The following is an 18238-nucleotide window of genomic DNA, read 5'->3' on the forward strand; positions in this document are numbered from 1 at the left end:
AATGAGATGATTCTCTCTTCATTTTCCCCGCAGAGCGTATATTGATTTCGGGGCTTCTCTCCCAGAACGTCTTCATCAGGGTGAAGCCTTTTCCCTTTCGACTGAAACACAAATACATGCTTTATTTCCCGTCTATAACGGTGCAGACGTGCCACGACACATGCTGAGTCGAAAGGCCAGAATGGTTGCATTGATTTAAAATAAATAAAGAGATGTTGTATCACTTTTTCTAGGGTTATTTTCTATCCTTTTTCTTTTTTTTTTTTTAATTTAACTGACAATGGATGTTAATATCGCGGAGATCCGTTCCAGGCTGGAATAAAGGGACTTTGGCTGTTGCCAGATGTGAAAACTTTTCGGGGGGGGTTCTATGCATCTGCAATTCAGCCCGCGACACCCGAGGGAGCAGACGGCTCGTCGCCTCTCCGCGCAGACGCGTTTCCCGCGCTCCGGGCGCTGGGCTCCAGCAGCGGGCCACCCCCCGGGGGGACAGTGAGGACGCCGCCGAGCAGCCTTCGGGACGACAGATTTTCTCAAGCCTCAATATGCCCCCCCCTTAAAGTTTAACTTCATGTGAAGGAAAGCGTCTGCCTGTGTCGGCGGTCGGTCGGCAGTGGCAGCTCTCCTCTGTCACGGCCCCTCCACGGAGGCTGGTGACCGGGTTCATTGGGTGCAGGTACATTCATTCGGCTCGATGCGCTATTCGACGCCCCCCCCCCGGGTCTGTCCTGCTTTGCATAATAATCGTTGCGAAAGTAAACGTGGGCTCACGTAGTTTTAAAAAAAAAAAAAAAAAAAATGGATGAGTGCGAATTGATGAGTCCTTTTGGTTCGTATTCATGAGCTGTCATGTAACTGTACATTGCTGCCCACTAACGAGGCTTTGGCAACAAAAAATACTGGATTAATTAAAACAGCACCCACAAATCAGCCCCCCCGTGAGCGGATGTCACATTCAGATCAACTGGACACTCGAGTTTCCAACCTCGTTATTCCTGCGGGTCCGACATTATTTGTGCTGAATGCAATGCTCAAGGAGAAAACGCAGACTGTCGGAGCACGGGAAAGGTGGAGAAACACCGGCGGCACCGGGCGGAGTGTCCCCGGGGTGGTGCCTCCTCCTCCTCCTCCTCCTCCACGGCCACTGACGGGGGAGGCACTGGACGGTCTGGAAGAGGTGGTATTTCTGACACTTGGCAGAGGCCGGCGGCTTCTGCAGGCTGGACTCGGCTGCTCACACCGACTCAATGTTGCCCCCTACAGACCCTGAACTCATCACGCTATTTACTGAGTGGCATGAAAAATAACAACAACAATACACCAGATTCACAAGTGCATTAAAACGGCTGAAGAAATGAAATTAATGTCAGTTAAAGACAAACTGTATTGTATTTTGCTTTTTATTCACTCCCCATCTCTTATGTAGTTCTACTGCAGCTTTAATCCATCATGAGTAAACAAATACAGAAGAGACTCTGCCGTCATATATTACCTCTGAATAAACAAAAACAGCGCTACAACTGATGTCACATTAAAAAAACAAAAAGAAAAACAAACAGAGACATTTATACCGAGACTCAGACGCACATCGACACAGCAGGAGAGGGCTATGACAACCCTATAAGACAAGAGGAGAAAGTGCATTTCAAGATGCAGGGAAGTCTGGCCTGACAGAAATGTTAACTGAATCTTGGGTGGGGGGGCAGTGAGCAATGGCAGGCGGGACATCAGGCCAGAGGGGGGAGAGCAACAAAGCAGCAGACCTCCTGTGGAGAATGGAGTTGGCCAGTTAAAGGGATGGGACACAGTGTGGCAGCGCAGTACAAAGTGTGACACAGGTGGGCTGTGAGAACTGTCCAGGCCTCAGCTTTGGACACAGATGACAACATCCTCCACGGTGGACCAGAGAAGGCGGAGCGCCTGGACACAGCCTCGGGATAAGACGCACTGTAGAGCTGGAAATTTAAAAGAGCAAAAAAAAACAAAAAAAACAAATGCAGCTCGTTCGAAGAAACTTATTTTCTTCTGTGTTAAGGATCCCTGTGTGTGGTTTAATCTCACTTATTTTAAAGGGCCAGTTCACCCAAATTACACAAGTTTCTTACTTGACACTAGTGGAATGTAGCCATGCAGACAATGTTGAGGTTGTTTTTTTTTTTGTTTTAGAAATTCATCTCCGAAATTTTAACATTGAAAAAATACCTTTCAAAAATAATCAACAGCATCATCTCTTTCCATAAACTTAAGTTTTCACAGACTATTGCTGTGTCCCATGCATACTAGTTAGACATACTATATACCGATCTTTATCGTATACTGTTTGTTTTTCTTAGCGAACAAGAAGTCAACATACTTTAAGTGTTTAATACAAGTAGGAAATGATGAAGTGCAAGGTGCACCCTGTGAAGACAATCAACCAGCTACTTGAGAATGACCCCCGACTCCCCTCCCCACCACCAGGCATGTTCCCAAAGCTGTTTCATCACAGTTAATTTTGTGCAGCTGTGAGCAGCTCCTTCATTTTCTTTGGGCAATGCATTGTCGTACAATAGTTTACATCAATAGCACGCTTCCAAAAATAAAAATAAAATCAGGGTTTTTTTCTACTGTGAGTACGGTTTAGTTTTGAGAATTTGGTCACTGTTCCAGCGTGAACTCGCAGCATACTCAAAACCTGTTTAGAATTAGTATGAGGTTTGAATGTGGGACATTTATTTCTGACAAGAGAGTAGTTCCAGGGAAATCTCTTCACAGGGAGGTCTGCGGATTATCCAGAGTGACAGGGACGTTTTTTCTGGAAAGACTAGTTGCTGTCACATTTTTTTTTTTTTTTAAATGAAAAAAGTTTCAATGCATTGAGCACAAAAAAAATGAAATTCCATTCCTCTCCATTGTATTGCGTTGGGAGAAATAATGACAGATATAATGTTGAAATGCTCAAAAGAATCACTCATAAATTATTTCATCTATCGTCATGCATCACTTACCAAGCAAAACATTTTCTCTGATTTCAGATTCTCAAACGAGTATTTGCTACATTTCCGTTATAAGTGTGTGAAAATGTTACGCTGGGCTCCAGGAAACTGAATTTCCTGTGACCCACTGCTCGACGCGGACACCCAAACTGATCAGTGATACATGACAGTACTATGAATGGTCCCTGATAGTTTACTCTGTAACCTCAACATCCCACCACCCCACCCCACCCCAACAAAAAACACCTCAAGTATTCACATCAACATATTGTGCAGTCACACACATACCGATACATCTGCCATGTGGTATATACGAGGTATAGCACAGGAATGACGGACAGGGGCTTTGAAACGCACAGACCTTCCACAGTTTTCTCATCAGCGAAGAGGAAGCTCAGGGAGGGGTAAAAAGACGAGAGGGAAAGAAGGTCTTTGGACTATCTACAAGCAAAAACAGCGGACAGAAGGTCAACAGTCATTCGATATGATTACGATCACACTGTTATCGCGTAGTGAATGAGGCGGGACTCTTGGACTCAGGCGTACGATAGCTTAAAGAGCCGCAGCTTGGGTCTCATGTCGAGCTGAGATAGAGAGACCGCACATTCTCTTTGCTGCATTCGAGTCTGTCGAAGAAAAAAACAAAAACAAAAAAAAACAAAAACAAACTGCAGTCAACATTAGATTGATAGGTACAAAAACAAACCACTGTGATGTGTCTTCTTCACTGCGTACATTTAAAAAAAAAAAAAAATTAAAAACCCATCCACCAAATAAAGCTTTGTAAATTGCACTCTGAAGTGGCACAACCGCCCTCGTCCTTTAGGATATTTACATTCAGTAGTTCAGTCCAGGATGGAGCAAAGATAGAAAAAGACGTGAATTCTTACAAAGCAGAACTAAATGAGATTTCATTTTCGATTACAGGGATAAACAGATACCGGGTGATATCTGACGAGCGATTTCTGGCAGTCTCAATTGTTTTCGGGAACAGCTGCGAGTTCACCCGGGTTTTTTGCTGCTCTCGGAGACATCCACAGTAACAGCTATCGCCTGCCCCCTGCTGTGCAGTCAGTCCTGTTACAGTGGACCCTTCCTCTCCGAGCTGTAGTGTTTGTGGTACTGCTTGACAAAACAGAGAGACCCAGGCCCCTCTGTTGCCAGTCTGTGGCCCGGTGCAGGCCTGGTTCTTGGTCCAAGGAGTCTGCTGGGTTTTTTTATTGCCTCGTTTAGTCCTGGACGGCTCTTAGCGTAGTTTGAGCTTGAAGGCGGAGATCTCCATGGGATCCAGGCTGATGGTGGAGTCGTTGGCCAGCGGCGTGCTGGAGTGCATCAGGGTCAGGGACATGGGCTGGAGCAGCTGCAGGTCCAGGTTCTTGAACAGTCCTGAAACACTCAGCTGCAGAGAGTGAGAAGGGAAGGAAAACATTGGAAAGTTAAAGTAGCCATAAAACAATTCAAAAATATTCAGATACTAATAAAACTCCTGAGCAGCCATGGCCCCTGTGGGTTTTATATTATTAAATTAAAATAAAATTATTACATATAATCATTATTATAGTTGCATTAACAATGAGAGGTACTTTAATGCTGTACTTGGTCGAGGTGGAACTAATTTTAACTGCTTTATATACTGTTTGGTCTGCATCGTATTTCATAAAGCAAACGTGTTGAAAACTAACTAGTAGCTAACTAGTAGCTATCATTTTGTAAATCACCGTAGTGAAGTAAAATGCACAATTGTTCCTTCTTAAAATGTGGAGTAGAGGTATAAAGCAGCATAGAACCAAAATATCTAAGCAAAGTTTCAGTATGTGAGGAAATCTACCTTTTCAGTACCAAACAAATCTCGGCTTTTTTTTTTTTGCACTTCTCTTTTAGCATGTGTGTGTGTGTGTTTTTTTACTCTGACCTGTCCTTGTGTGGTGGTGCAGTTGAAACCCAGGTTCTGAGTCTCAAGGCCACAGTCCAGTGCCAGACGGTGAAGAATTAAGGCGGTGTATGGAGATGGAGAGTGGGGGTCCTGCTGCGCACACACACACACACACACACACACACGCGTTAGTTTTAAAAGTCAACACACAAAATACCCCAAGCCAAAACTAGCATGTGTATTGTTCTGTCTGTCTTGTCACCTGGCTCTGGATGCTGCGCAGGTTCAGCAGGTGGAAGTCGCAGGGAAGGATGGACTTGAGAGGGGAGAAGGTCTGCAGAGGAGGGATGCCACGTCTTTTGGGCAGGACGGGCAGCGCCAACACCTCGTGGTTTAGGATGGCGTTGGTCATGTGACTGAGTATAGACGGGAAGCTGGTTGCTGCACTGTCCATCATCTGGACGAGAGCAGAGATAGATTAAAACCATGGTGGTTAAGTTTAAAAATTACAACATCGGTGACTCTAGAGTTCCTCATGCCTCGCTACAACATGAGGAAGAAAGCCCTAATCAGTTTATCAGAGTGGGAGGTACATTTCTAATTCTAGTCCAGACACAGTACTAATCGAATGATACTGGGTTTGCTACAGCCAAAGCTCTATGATGTCATATTTCAAACATGATGTTCGATGTACGCCAGAGCAACTAGACCCCAAATACCGTCGGCAGTTTTATGAGAGCTGGATGATAAAACTGCAACCAATGCCTTCCTTTCTCTGCCAAAATGTCTACATTTACTTGATAAACGATATAATTTGTTACTTTCAGTGGCGCTGTCGTGAAGACGGACCGCCTTGGCTATGGCTATTACGTGGAGGGAAGCAAAAAAAAAAAAAAAAAAGGGAACTGGAGCTACAGCGCAGACTATAATGCGGGCTAACAAGCATCCTCACGGTTGCCACGGAAACATTACCTCTTGAACACCGTCAGTGAAGAATTTGGAGAGGAAAGAATGAAACGAGGAGGAGAGTTTGGCAAAGAAGCCATCATACTGAAGGTAATGGAGTGGAAAAAGAAGAGAGTGAAAACAATATTAGAGAGTGGAGAGGATAACGAAAAGACAGATGGGATGGTAATGAGTACTGGTGAAAAAAGGAAAAAAAAAAGGTATGAAGAAAGTTGTTAATGAACACGGAATGAAGGACAAAACACTGTTACATTAAACAACCTTGCTCAAAGACTCATTCAGCACCACAGATACGATCTGATGTGATTTCAAGAAAGCTTGCCCAGGTTCAGTAACCTACGCCGCTGATATCTACTAACCTTGTTGCCCGTGGATCTCCTCTCCAGCAGCAGTCGGAAGCGGTTGGCCGTCTTCTTATTGTCCTTCAGGCCCTGGCCCAGTCCACGATTATCATCCTGCATCAACCGCCGGTCCATAATGACTTCGAGCTGGCCTGAGGGACGAGGAGGAGACAACTTGGATACAAAGCCCCTGTAGTGAACTTTCAGACAAACACTTTGAGCTATCCGACATTCGCAAATAGCCCCATCATTCACATATCCACGATAAACTGATTAGCTCTGTACAGAAATGTGAGGATATGAGCTGCTCTTCTAACTGAAAACCTATTGAAGGCAAAGAGGGAGAGATAAGTTCAATAACTATTCCATAAAAGGCTAAAGGCAGTACAGAAAGAAAAAGAGAGTTCATTTCAGATATATTTTTCATTTAAAAAAACAAAACTGAAATAAAGAAAAAGGACATAACATCAAATAAATTGCAATAAGATACAGACCACTCTCCAGGCTGCTGACGCCCAGAGACTGAGCTGTGTGCAGGGTGAGGCGGTGATGGCTGTCCTGGATGTACGCCTGGCTCGGCATTGGATAGAAGTTGGCCTGCAAGGGAAGCTTTAGGTAGTGGCGGCGAGGCTGCATCTACAAGTGGAGATCAAATGCAGAGAACCACACAATAGCTCAAACTAATATATATTGCATATATAGTTTTATTCTGGCAGTACATAAGAAGTGCAAGTTATTCTTCTCTCTTGGCCTGGTTGGGACTAACCTGGAAACCGTTGAGGTCTGTGTAGAAGACGTCTCCACTCTGGATGTCAGTGACCATTCGCATCGCCAGCTCCTTATTGGTCTGATCCCTGATGTCCACCATTGTGGTGATGTCTATAGACAACCCATCCACCCCTGAAAATACAAAACCAAGCCATTCAGAACGGAACTTGGGCCAAAGAAGCAAGTGAGTGGAAACATGTGATCTGCAAGCATGGGCCAAATGCTCAAAATAGCATTAGCCTGCTCAAAGGGAAAAAAATAAAGCAGCAACACTGTAAGCTGAAAGGGGAAAAAAGTACCTAATAGAATTATCAATTGTCATTTTGTTAAACAAATTGCCCCTCGTTGAATTTTAACATCTGGTGCCTTCAACTAAAGCTTCAGCAAAGGCCATTTGATTCCATTTTGCAGTTTTATGTGTTTATTACCTGGCACATTGTGGATGCGAATGGTCTGCTGAAAGTGCTGGTAGTGTGCCACCACCTCGGAGAAGAGAGGCCCCTCCACGACACGCACCACAGGTGGCTCTTTCTGATTGTAGGGCTGAAAGCAGGAGGAGAGAAAGTGGAGCCATTAGCAGAATTAGCGCTAAAAAGGAAGAGAGGAAGAACGATGGAGAGAGAAGTAAAGCAGCGCCCCAACAGAATAAGTAATAAGGTACAATAAGACAACTAATCCCCTGCACTCGTGTATTGGGCGATCTTCAAAATCAAGAAAAGATGAAGCAGCACTGCCTTCCTGCCCCGAGCTCCCCAGCATGATACAATCACGCAGTACACAAGGGAGACTCTGTCAAAGCTTTCTGTGAGGTGAGTAAACATCTGAGACACAACAACTGAGAGAATACCTTTGCTTTCCCATCCGGTAGGAAGAGGTAGGCGCCACTTTTGTCTTTGGAGGGGCGAGTGCCGTAGACCATGAACTGCATCTGAACTTTCACTTCCTGGGGATCACCCTTGCGCTTGATACTCTGCAGATGAGAAAGGCCATACAGAGGAGGAGAGAGCGGAGGGGGGAAAAAAAAAAAAAAAAAAAAAAAACAGAATTGGAAAAGAGATGAAAGGATATTTAAGTAGCAACAAGACATGCGATGTTCACTTTGATCAGCCGGCAAGGGCTTATTGGGAAATCAAGCTCATGGCTTTTTCCTCCAAAAGATCAAAGTTAAAACACAAGAGAAAACCCTTAATTCAGATATAAGGTCAACGCGCAACAGCAGATAAAACACAAACCTCCAGCAGGCCAGTGGTTCCAGAGAAGCCAAGTGTGAGAGATTGACTGCTGATGTAGAACATCTGCGGGTCAGACTGCTGGGAGCGGACAGGAAGCGGGTCCGCGGCCCGGGCAGTGGCGCTCCGTCCAGACAGCCTGAGTAGGGTGTCAGAGCGGAGCGTCATGGGCGAGTCCGGAGAGTCGTAAAGATGGAAAACCGCCAGACCCAGAGGTGGCAGACGCACCATGAATGTTGCCTGGGCAAAGGGTGGACGAATGGTTGGATATGTCTAAATTACAGCAGTCAAATGCACCAACATTTAAAGACACAAAAAGCTGGAATTTTTTCAACTAATTTTCCTTGTTAAATCGGAACAGGAAGTGTTGACCTCAAGGCATTCATCAAAAGCTAAAAGCATTTGCACATTAGCAACAGCGTGCTGTTATTAAAATATGATGAGAGATGAGACTGTTTTTCTCTATCATTTAACTTAATTCATTTCAGTGGTTGAAGAGAATTTTATTCGTGAAAAATAAATTAATCTCCAGAGTTGCGGTGGAATAAACGGGATGTTTTTATTCCCGTAGAATCGATGTATGATTTGAGCTGATTCAGTTGATGTGGGGATTTTTTATGGTTTGTTTTTTTTTTCTGTTTTTTTGTTTTTTTTTTCGAGAACTGAGTGTGCTGGCTTGCGGGTCGACATCCAAAGAAAGAGGAGAAAATATACACTCATATCTCAGAGTCAGTCTTTTTATTTCTAATTCTATTCTATCCTGAGTACACGTACGCACACAAGCCAGTTGGCAATTTGGCCTTGACATGTGGACGTGAGGAGCCGGCGGTCAAACCACCAACGCTACGACTCTCTCCACTGCCTGAGCTACGGCCACCCCGATTCTACAAGTCAACACTTTAACAACTTTTTTAAGATATGCAGTTATAGTGCTCCCCAAGAACTCTGTGCACTAGATCTGAAGCCCTCGTGTCCATCTGACAAACGCATGTGCTGCATTTGGTATCAGTGCAGCTTCATGTACATATTAAATGCAACAAGAAGTGACTTTATAGGCTTCAAGTCTATGTTCTTTTTCCAACTTAGGCCCATACTGTAACAAAAATGACTTTGTGTTGGGATATTAGCGCAGTCAAAATGCTTTTGAGAACACAGCAGTACTGTGGCTCAACAGATACAGTGAAGACGCTGATGGAGGACTGCTGCAGACACCGCTGCTGTGCAAGCGATATGCCAGCTTCACCTGGCGGAAACCTGCCGTGCCTGATGAATTTAGCATCTTACCTCAAATACCTCGGCACTCATTTGACTAGCAGAGCTCCACTGAGCACTCAGCTGCACTGGGAGGGTCTGTCCATCCTCGGTAAGCACTCGCACCCTGACTGTGTTGACCAACACAGTCACCACACACAGCCGCTCCTGCTCGATGGTGTTGAAAAGGACCAGGTACCTGGCGGAGAGAATGAAAAACGCAATCACAAGCAGAGGATGGAGGAGGAGTGGCAGCGGGAGGAGTCAGTGGAGATGAAAGATGCGAGGGGATGCAGATTATACCTCGGTCCTGCTGGGTCCAGCTCGATTAGAGTGCGCTGTGGCAGAGAGTCTTGAGTAGCACGCCTATCATCCTATGGAAGAAAAATATAACACAGGAAACATAATAAATACCAAATAAGGCCCAAATATGCAGGTTTTTAAAAAGTTTAATATACGGTGGCAGAGGTGTCACACCATGTTTCTTCTTACCGTCTCCAGGAAGGGCTCTGTCTGGTAGAAGCGATAAAACTCTTTGTTCTTCATCACCAGGAAATGAGCCGCATTGATGATTACTCTCTTCAGACCGATGAGTGAACGAAGTAATCTAGGGAGGAGGAGGAACAATCAATGGTTTACTGCAGCAAGTCACAGCAGATGTTTTTTCAGTATTTTTGCCTCAAAGTATTGAATGGGAAAGTGTAAAATAGCCAGAGAGACAGTGGATTAGAAAGGGGAGGCACAGTGTTTCCTATTTCATATCAATTATTTTTTCAAAGAATTTAATTTATGCCATCCACACTGTAATTCCTCTCTAAACCCCAGATCCTTACTTGGTGCCGTAGTCAATGACAACATTCTCCTTCGCGGTGCCGGTGATGGCGTCATGATGCTGGAAGAGGCCAACAGAGCGCCTGGCGTCCACGAGCAGGGCATAATCTGAGACCGGGTAGCGTCCTTCCATGCCCGCGTGTCGAGCATTCGCAACCGCCAGGCTGTAAAGGATCTCTGCCCCCCTGAAAGACATTGACAAGCAGTTATCACTGAGAAGCCCTTTAAATTACGATGTGGTAGCTTTATTTAGTCAGCTAAAGGTGTGTTGACATCAGTACACTATTTTAAGAGGACAGCCGATTCTTTTCTTTGCGCATTTTTACATTAATTTTTCAATTTAAACAAAGAGTTTATATGCTTTCAACGGTGTTATTTGCTATATTCCAGAAAACTGCTCTGAAATCTAGTTCTAGGATTCATGCAACATGCTTATATGGAAACACCTTTTTGTTAATGTAATTCACATGCATTTTAAGTGTCTGCTGTTGTGCTTTCTTTTGAGAGAAACAGCAGAAATTGGACAGACACAGATGAGAATTAAATGTCCAGTCGATACATTTTAAGACAATATAAAATAAAGGTTTGTTCACATACCTAAATGAAAAGTCTAGCATAAAGTATACATGAAAAAAACAAGCATTTTGTTTTGTTTTTTTTAATATAGGCCTGTTTTTCCAATGTGTTTGGAAAACTTACACATATGAAAAAAATTAGTAGTAAAAAAAAAAATTTATATTTTCTCTGATGCGGTTCAAGGTTAAGTGTGGTTTAGTGTTAGTTCCTGTATTAAAAGTCGATCCATTTGGGAGTGATAGCAGGTTCCTGTGTTTGATTTGGATTGTGCCTTTAGTTTGAATAGAGGATCTTGCAGGTTCAAGTATGTGCCTTGACCTTGGATGCCGCACCTACATCTTCTTTCCATGCAAGATAAGTTCTGTCCTTTGCAGAACTCACTCACACTAACAGCAGCAGTATTATTAATTAATAAACCGCTGGCTGTGGGTCTCAGTTATTAGCAATGTGTGATTTATTGGCCCCACCTGAGGTGTGACTCGATCACACGGTCCAGGCTCTTGTAAAATGGCCGAGAGGTGAAATAGCCAGTCCAGTAGTGGTCTTCACGGTCAGCGTAGGCAAAGAAATCTCCGCTTAGCACTGGGTAGTCTGCAGGTCTGGATCCCTGGCCCACTCCGTGTTCTTTGTATACAGCATTGAAGTAGTCTGAGAGAGTCCCAAACTGAGCCTGGAGAGAGATGACATGTTGAGCGAGGGAAAAAAAAAAAAAGACTTAACTCAAACACAGCTGAACAGAAGAAATAAAAAGCTCTCATTGTTATGCATGCGCCTTTCATCTTACATAACATCTTCTTAACCAAAAAGCAAGTCATGACAGATTCTTTGTTCTGCCAGCAAGTTAAAATACCACTGCATGATTCATTATCACAAGAAAGGTTGTACACATGGATACAATTTGTACACCACACGCTGAGACGCATGAAAACAAGCAAAACAATATACATATTTGGCAACACAATTTGTGACACTTGACAGATGATTTTTCTCACCTGTACATGCATCTCTGGGTGAGAATTCATGTAGTCAAACAGCTTCTGGTAGTTGATGTACTGCTGATCCCACTCCAGGGCCTTGTCGTAGCGGAAGTCATCACCCAGCGGGACAAGAAGCACCTTGCTGCGGTAGAGTTTGGACTTTTTGCGGTACTGATCCAGGAGCACGTGTGCCCTAATTGAGACAGAGGAACAGAATACATTTCTTGGCATCCAAACTCCCCTGCCTTGCAAACACCATTTTTCTAGGAAATCACTATGACCTTGGAAGGAGGAGGATTAGTCCGGGGTGTTTCTCCATCAGTCACTGAAATGTGTGCTCTGGAAAGGTCTTTAGGTCCTTTAAAAGCTGCTTAATGTGACTGCACTTCTATCCACATTCTGTGTCTGTCTCCCACCGGTCATCCACCCTCTCTGGCTGTTGCCACTGGCGCAAGTTCAAGTTTAGTTTATTTGTAGGGGAGCAGGAAAGAAAACTCTGAGAGTTGCAACAGCCGTGACCAAACTGCTCTGCATGTATGTTTGAGCAGCTGGAGCCATATTTTACATAAAAGATATTTACTGAGCTGTACATTTTACAGTTGAAAAATAAACTTGGTGGTCTCTTGTTGACAAACTGAGACATTGTTTCTAAATGATCCCAAACATCTCTTTGGCATTTATTGTTATCTAAATACCCAACATACACAATGGGGCTGTAACGGAATTATCTGATTATTTTCTCAATTAACTGGTGTCTTTTCATTACTCTATCACACCTGACAAAGAAAACCAGCAATTCCTTAACTAACTGTTTCAGCTCTAATACACACCAATACCAATCTATCTGCATAAGGAAAAATTGTGGCTGACGCATCAGCCCAGCCGATACATTGCTCTAGCTCTAACAGACACCCTAAAATTTGTCAAGATAAGACCTATAGTAGCAATGTCCACCCTAAAACCTCCCAAAATAAAAGGACAACTAACCCCCAAATGGCTCACCTCTCTGCTACGTTGGCCTCCACCACAGTTTTCGGTGGCACTTTCCACGGACAGTTTATCCGACCGCCTGGTAACCTCTTGAAGTCAAACTGGCAGCAGATTTTCGGATCAGGCCCACAAGTGTGAGGCACGTCGTAGCTGTAGAATGGCATCATGTGGCAAAAGATGTCTGTGCTTGATCCAGTGTCTGTCAAAGCAGTCAAGTAAAGAAAGAAAATATAAAAATAAAAATAAAAAAGGAAGAAAGTACTGGCTTGAGGAACATTCATTGTTGACCTTGGCCTCAAAACACCAGAATGAAATACCCTGCTAAGGCATGTTTTGCTCTGTGTAAGGGTGCTATTTATGATCATAGACACACCAGTTCTCAGAAACGCGTTGGCAATTTAAGCTCACACCTACAATGTTCTCTGGAGACTCGGGGTAAAGCAGGAAATTGATATTATCTAACATTTGAAGATTTTCCATTAAAGAACAAATGGACAGTCAATCTTCTGCAGACATCTCATTCATTAAGAAATAGTAATGGAAATAGTTCCACTGAAGCTATTAGGCACTGGTTGTCCTTCCAATATTTCCCTAGCTTTGGAAGGTCATGACAAGTGGCCCGAATCATTCTGCAAGGAGCTTAGCACAGATGAGCACATGACTCAGATCACATCGCTAGCTCCGGTCAACTCACCCCAGGCCTGCCTCCACATAAATTCCAGGCTGCGAGTGGAGGCAAAGTGCTTTTTGATGGAGTAGTGGACCCTCTGAATGAGCATGCTGGTCAGGTTGGCCCTCTTCAGCAGGTATGCCATAGTAGCGCTGTGACCAAAAGGGTCTACCGCCCACCCACTGCGAGGAGTTACACCTATGACGGCGAGGAAGAAGCAAGTATTTCAGCTTTACATTAAGACAAAAGCAGGGAATACATCTTTCAGGAAATCATTCTCCTCAGCAGCAAGCACTGAAAGAAGCACAAGGTATTTTATCACCCACTTAGTGAGAGGCTACACCTGCTGCATGCGGGATGACAATCTCAGATTTCTCTGTCAAGCAAAGAGAAGTGCGGGAGCATTTTAAGTTTAGAGTTATAAGTAGTGAAAAGAGTTGGGGTGAAGGCAAAAGTCCTAAAATTTAACAGACAGAAAGAAGCTTCTTAAACGTTTAAGCATCACTATCCTAAATGTAAATGAAGAGGAATCATTTCCGCTGGATTTCTGTACCCAGATTTCTCTCCAGCCACTGATGTCCTTCAATGAGCTGGTCTATCATGGCAAAGTAGTGAACGTTGGCTTCATCCGTCATCACCCAGCCTCCTGTCACAATCTCTAGCTGCCCTCCAAGGATCAATCTGTTGAGGAGAGAGGATTAAGAAACCTAGGTGAGGATAATCCAGCCCTAAAGAGGGAGAGTCACATTAACCAGATAACAGGCTATTTTTAGAGTATCAACAGTCTGCCAGCACATACTGTGCAGTGAGTAAAATACTGTACTTAACGGCCAATAGGCATCAAAGAAATCTCAACTAATTCTCAGATTGTGGAGAATAAATGAAAGGCAAAACTGTGTGCTTCGCTAAGCTGTGACTCACTTGCGCACGGCCTCCTGTTTGTGTATGTCGGCAGTCTCCCACCACTTTGAGAAGAAGGAAATCTCAGACCAGATGAATTTCCTGCGAGGATCCTCAGCCAATTTGACTACCATGTTGTTTAAAATATGCTGCGTCTGGTCTGTGAAGTACTTGTCAAAAGTCTTGATCCACCCTAACAAGACAAGAAGATAAATCTAAAAAAAAAAAAAAAAAAAAAGAAAGAAAGAAAAAAGGAAAAAAAAAAAAAATCTGCACAACAGTTGGCAAACAGACTGTCCCCTACAACTTGGAGTGTCTGACATAACACCCCCCCCCCATCTAGCTGGCTGATATAAAGATAAGAAGACAGGGCAGGAGACGAGATTCAACACTGTGGAAAAAGTGCAGCAACAGATCAAAAATAAAACTCATATTTAATTCAAGTAGAGTTGTTCCCATCAGAAAGCTATTTAGCAGAGTGGTTTCAAGCCAAGTGACTAAAAAGCACTTTCTATACACTTTTAGTGTGCAACAATATTGAGTATCACAGCCTATAAACATCCAGTCCAATACTTATCTCACTTATTGTATGCTAATATATTTTTTTTTAGAGATCAAAGTTCCACATGACTCTGGACTTACGCAGAATCATTATCAGTGTGTTTCAGAGGGTGATAGTGAAGTGAACCAGAGCTTCTACTCAGCAGTGAGGGGCAGGCCTATTTATTGCAGCTTTTTTTAAACATGCTCATTGTTTGACCTGCTTGCCTGTATTTGACTAAAACACTTAAAATCCCTCCTCTGCATTTAGAGAAATGAGCCGATTACCAGCAAACCTGATTTCACGCGTCCTCAGTGTGAGCTGACAATATGATTACTGGTTACAGTAAACACTGGACACTGCTTCATTGGAAAAAAATAACTTAACGAGACAATTTCAACACAGTTGAACTATTATTTAGCTCCAGATTAAGTCTATTCCCACCGTTGAAGGGCAAAATTTGTAGGTCTCTACAGCCTGTCAACAGATCAATAACTGTCAGGTAAGCAAGCATGTGGCGGGCTGGTAAACAAGTTTAATGGAAATGTCAGTCTAAAATAAAATCTGAGCCAACACCACCTATAAATAGCTACAGTTTTCCAATGCCAATATCTTTCTAATTCCATTGTTTGTGGCTAAGCTATCAATCATGTCAGCATTATGCTAATGAGTACGCAAGAATCTAATTTTGAATGATTTCTTCGCCCCTATCACTAGCCTCCCATTCAGGTAAGGCGTGACAGCAGGTTTGTCTCTTTCTATACAAACAAGGCACTATTTTTAACCCCTTGGGAAAAAGCTCTTAGGCTGCTTCTCGAGAAACAGTTTGAACAAAAAGACTTTCACCATAGCACTGAGACATGTTCTACGTTCAACAAAAGTTGCGCCGTGTGTGTGTGACGCCCTCGCAACTCACCTGGATCATTGTGGGAGTGAGGGACCACAAACACTTGGAGCGGTTCATTGTCCCACTCATCAGGGTCATAAGTAATGTCAAAGCCCTGTTTCCATACGCCTCCATCAGGGTTGTCAAACTTCAGGAGGGAATACACATCCAGCATCTAAAATGAAACACAAACTCATCATTTGCTTGCACGTAAGAGGCCAAAAAGAAGCACAAAGTAACACCTACAATGTAGCAACAACAACATGTATGTTTTGGCCACTTAGCATATCATCTGGGGGAGTGCAGGTCGCGCACCTGAACGTCTGCTTGACCACGGCTGCCTCCAGCAAACTGGCAATCCTGGGGTTTGACAGCGAGGAAAGTGGGGCGACCATCAAATGGTAGCACCCAGGACCCATTGGCACTTCTGAATGGCAGGTGGCCGCTGGGAGACACAGCTCCTGTGTCTGTGAGCTCCATCACAGAGTCCTTTATGTGACTGATGATTTGGTGGTTTTCCTCCAGGAGCTGCTCCAGCTGCTCTATCCGGTTCTGCAGAACTGATATTTGGCTCTAAAACACACACAAAAATAATAAATCACATATCAGTATATCATCATAAAACATCTGTTCATCACACCCATATTCTTCACCTCTGTTACACTGAACAAACTGTAGTTTTAAGACTTGAAATTAGCCAGTGAATGTGACTTTTTACATTTGAACATTCAAAAAAAATCCAGACTTATGTAAACATCAGTAATTGGGCCTTGGAGAAGTGTTTGTGTCTGCTTTGATGCAGCTCCTAGTGCATCGCAAAAAAAAACATGCAAAAAAAGTGCTACAAATTTAACTACAGAAAGGAGGTTTACACACAATACATGCACCACCACTATAGCAATTATTCTTACCCGTGGAAAGTTCCCGCCATTCTGTCGCCTTGCAGGGTCATGTTGGACGCGATCCAACATCAGATAGAGCGAGAATACAGCTACACAGAATATGGCCCCTCCACACACTGTCACCTGTTTCCTCAGCTTCATCCTCCTCTGGAGCGGAGTCTTCTCTCCGGGGTTTAGATTTGAAAAATGACCTTGACAGAGGTGTTGTTTTCCAGCAGAGAGGGGAAAAAAAAGTCCTTGAAAACTGGAAATCAATCCTTCACAGTGCGAAAACGAAATGATGGTAAGTAACCAGCTACACCAGTATTAATGGTTCAGTTTCACTCCTGCAATGCTTCCAGCCTCCGCTCACCATACTGGAGACCACAGTGAAGGGGACTTCAGCAGTGGGAGCAGTGGAGAAGGATACTAAATTGGTAATGGCTGGCGAAAGGTCTGTTAGCTTTGGCCAAACCACAGCCACCGGTGGGCTCCTTCAAAGTAGCCCTTGTGCTCAACCATCCAAACCGATGAGATTGCAGGAAAAGAGAAAAAAAAAAAAAAAAACAAGCGCCACACAGAAATGGGGCTTAAACAGGGAGTCTAGTGTCCCTGCAGCATGATGTGTGTTGCTGTGGGCCTGCTCTCCTGGTCCAGTCCCCACTCCCACAGCAGACTCTAATCCTCCAGTACAGCCGGAGTCCCCTTTTGCTCAGTTGGCCTCCAGTGCCACAACAGTTTGCACACTATGCTGTGGCAGTGCAAAGAAATAGTCTGAGAAAAAGACCAACTTGGCTCAGAGCAGCAGCTTTTTAATCAAGTCTCAACTCCGCCCGAAGCAGCTCCAGGAATTAAAATGAGACAAATGTCATTCTTCTCTCAGTAGCATGGTAATTGCATATCTACTGTGGCAGCATGGGCAAGCGCGTCTGTCCTTGATCACAAGCGCCAAGTTGAAATCACATCAGAGGGTCTTCTTCAGCTGTTAGAAAAATCTCAGATTAATGGAGCGTGCAAAAATAAGTATTCAGCCTGCCTTTTCAAGAGCAGGACTGTCACTGACAAGAAGCAGAAGTGAAGGGGGCTCTGTGGGAGAGTGAGAGATTTTTTTTTTTTTTTTAATCTGACAAATGGTGGGGGGGGGTGTCAAGCTGAGAAGACTGGCCTGCGTTTCCTCACAGCACTAATAAGTGCTCCGGTTTCCCTCTGTGTGCAAATCCAGCACAATCATAATCCGCTCACTTCTCAGGCTTGGACTACCCTCAGCATTACCTCGGGGAGCTGGGTTAATAATCTGGCATTTACGTTTGCTTTGACTAAGTGAAAAGTAGCCCCGGGGTCAACAGGAAGGCGACTCTTTCTCAGATCATCTGGGCCAGGTGAAGAATATTTCCGCCATGAGAGCCTTTGTAAATTAGGGTGCCTGACAGAGCTAACTGGCGACTAGACCTGTGCATTTATGTGACAAAATGTAAATATAGAACAGGTCCCTAGATGCTCACATGATGGCATGTGACCATCGGGGGAGGGAGGGGGGGACATTCTTACATATTCATAATTCCTTATTTAAACTATTAAATTTC

The 18238-nt window shown here is 43.9% G+C and overlaps 1 protein-coding gene across 4 annotated transcripts; it reads right to left on the reverse strand.

The window, feature by feature from the left end:
- Positions 1-2818: 2818 nt before the first annotated feature.
- man2a2 (mannosidase, alpha, class 2A, member 2) lies at positions 2819-17144 on the reverse strand. 4 transcript variants are annotated; one of them, XM_040131933.1, is made up of 22 exons: positions 16686-17144; positions 16090-16347; positions 15805-15949; positions 14369-14540; positions 14001-14128; positions 13472-13645; positions 12790-12976; positions 11803-11980; positions 11278-11480; positions 10237-10419; positions 9896-10010; positions 9707-9777; positions 9437-9602; positions 8156-8392; positions 7771-7893; positions 7352-7466; positions 6922-7055; positions 6650-6791; positions 6174-6307; positions 5111-5305; positions 4888-4998; positions 2819-4374 (listed from the first exon to the last, which is right to left on the reverse strand). In XM_040131933.1, exons 1-22 carry the CDS (start codon positions 16815-16817, stop codon positions 4222-4224), a joined length of 3456 nt encoding a protein of 1151 aa, XP_039987867.1. In that variant the 5' UTR covers positions 16818-17144; the 3' UTR covers positions 2819-4221. The 4 variants fall into 4 exon arrangements, with proteins under 4 accessions (XP_039987867.1, XP_039987866.1, XP_039987868.1 ...); XM_040131932.1 differs by having other exon boundaries at positions 4888-5001; XM_040131934.1 differs by lacking the exon at positions 4888-4998.
- Positions 17145-18238: the final 1094 nt, after the last annotated feature.

The sequence above is a fragment of the Xiphias gladius genome, chromosome 8 (genome assembly GCF_016859285.1).
Source record: "Xiphias gladius isolate SHS-SW01 ecotype Sanya breed wild chromosome 8, ASM1685928v1, whole genome shotgun sequence".
NCBI classification, from domain to species: domain Eukaryota; kingdom Metazoa; phylum Chordata; class Actinopteri; order Istiophoriformes; family Xiphiidae; genus Xiphias; species Xiphias gladius.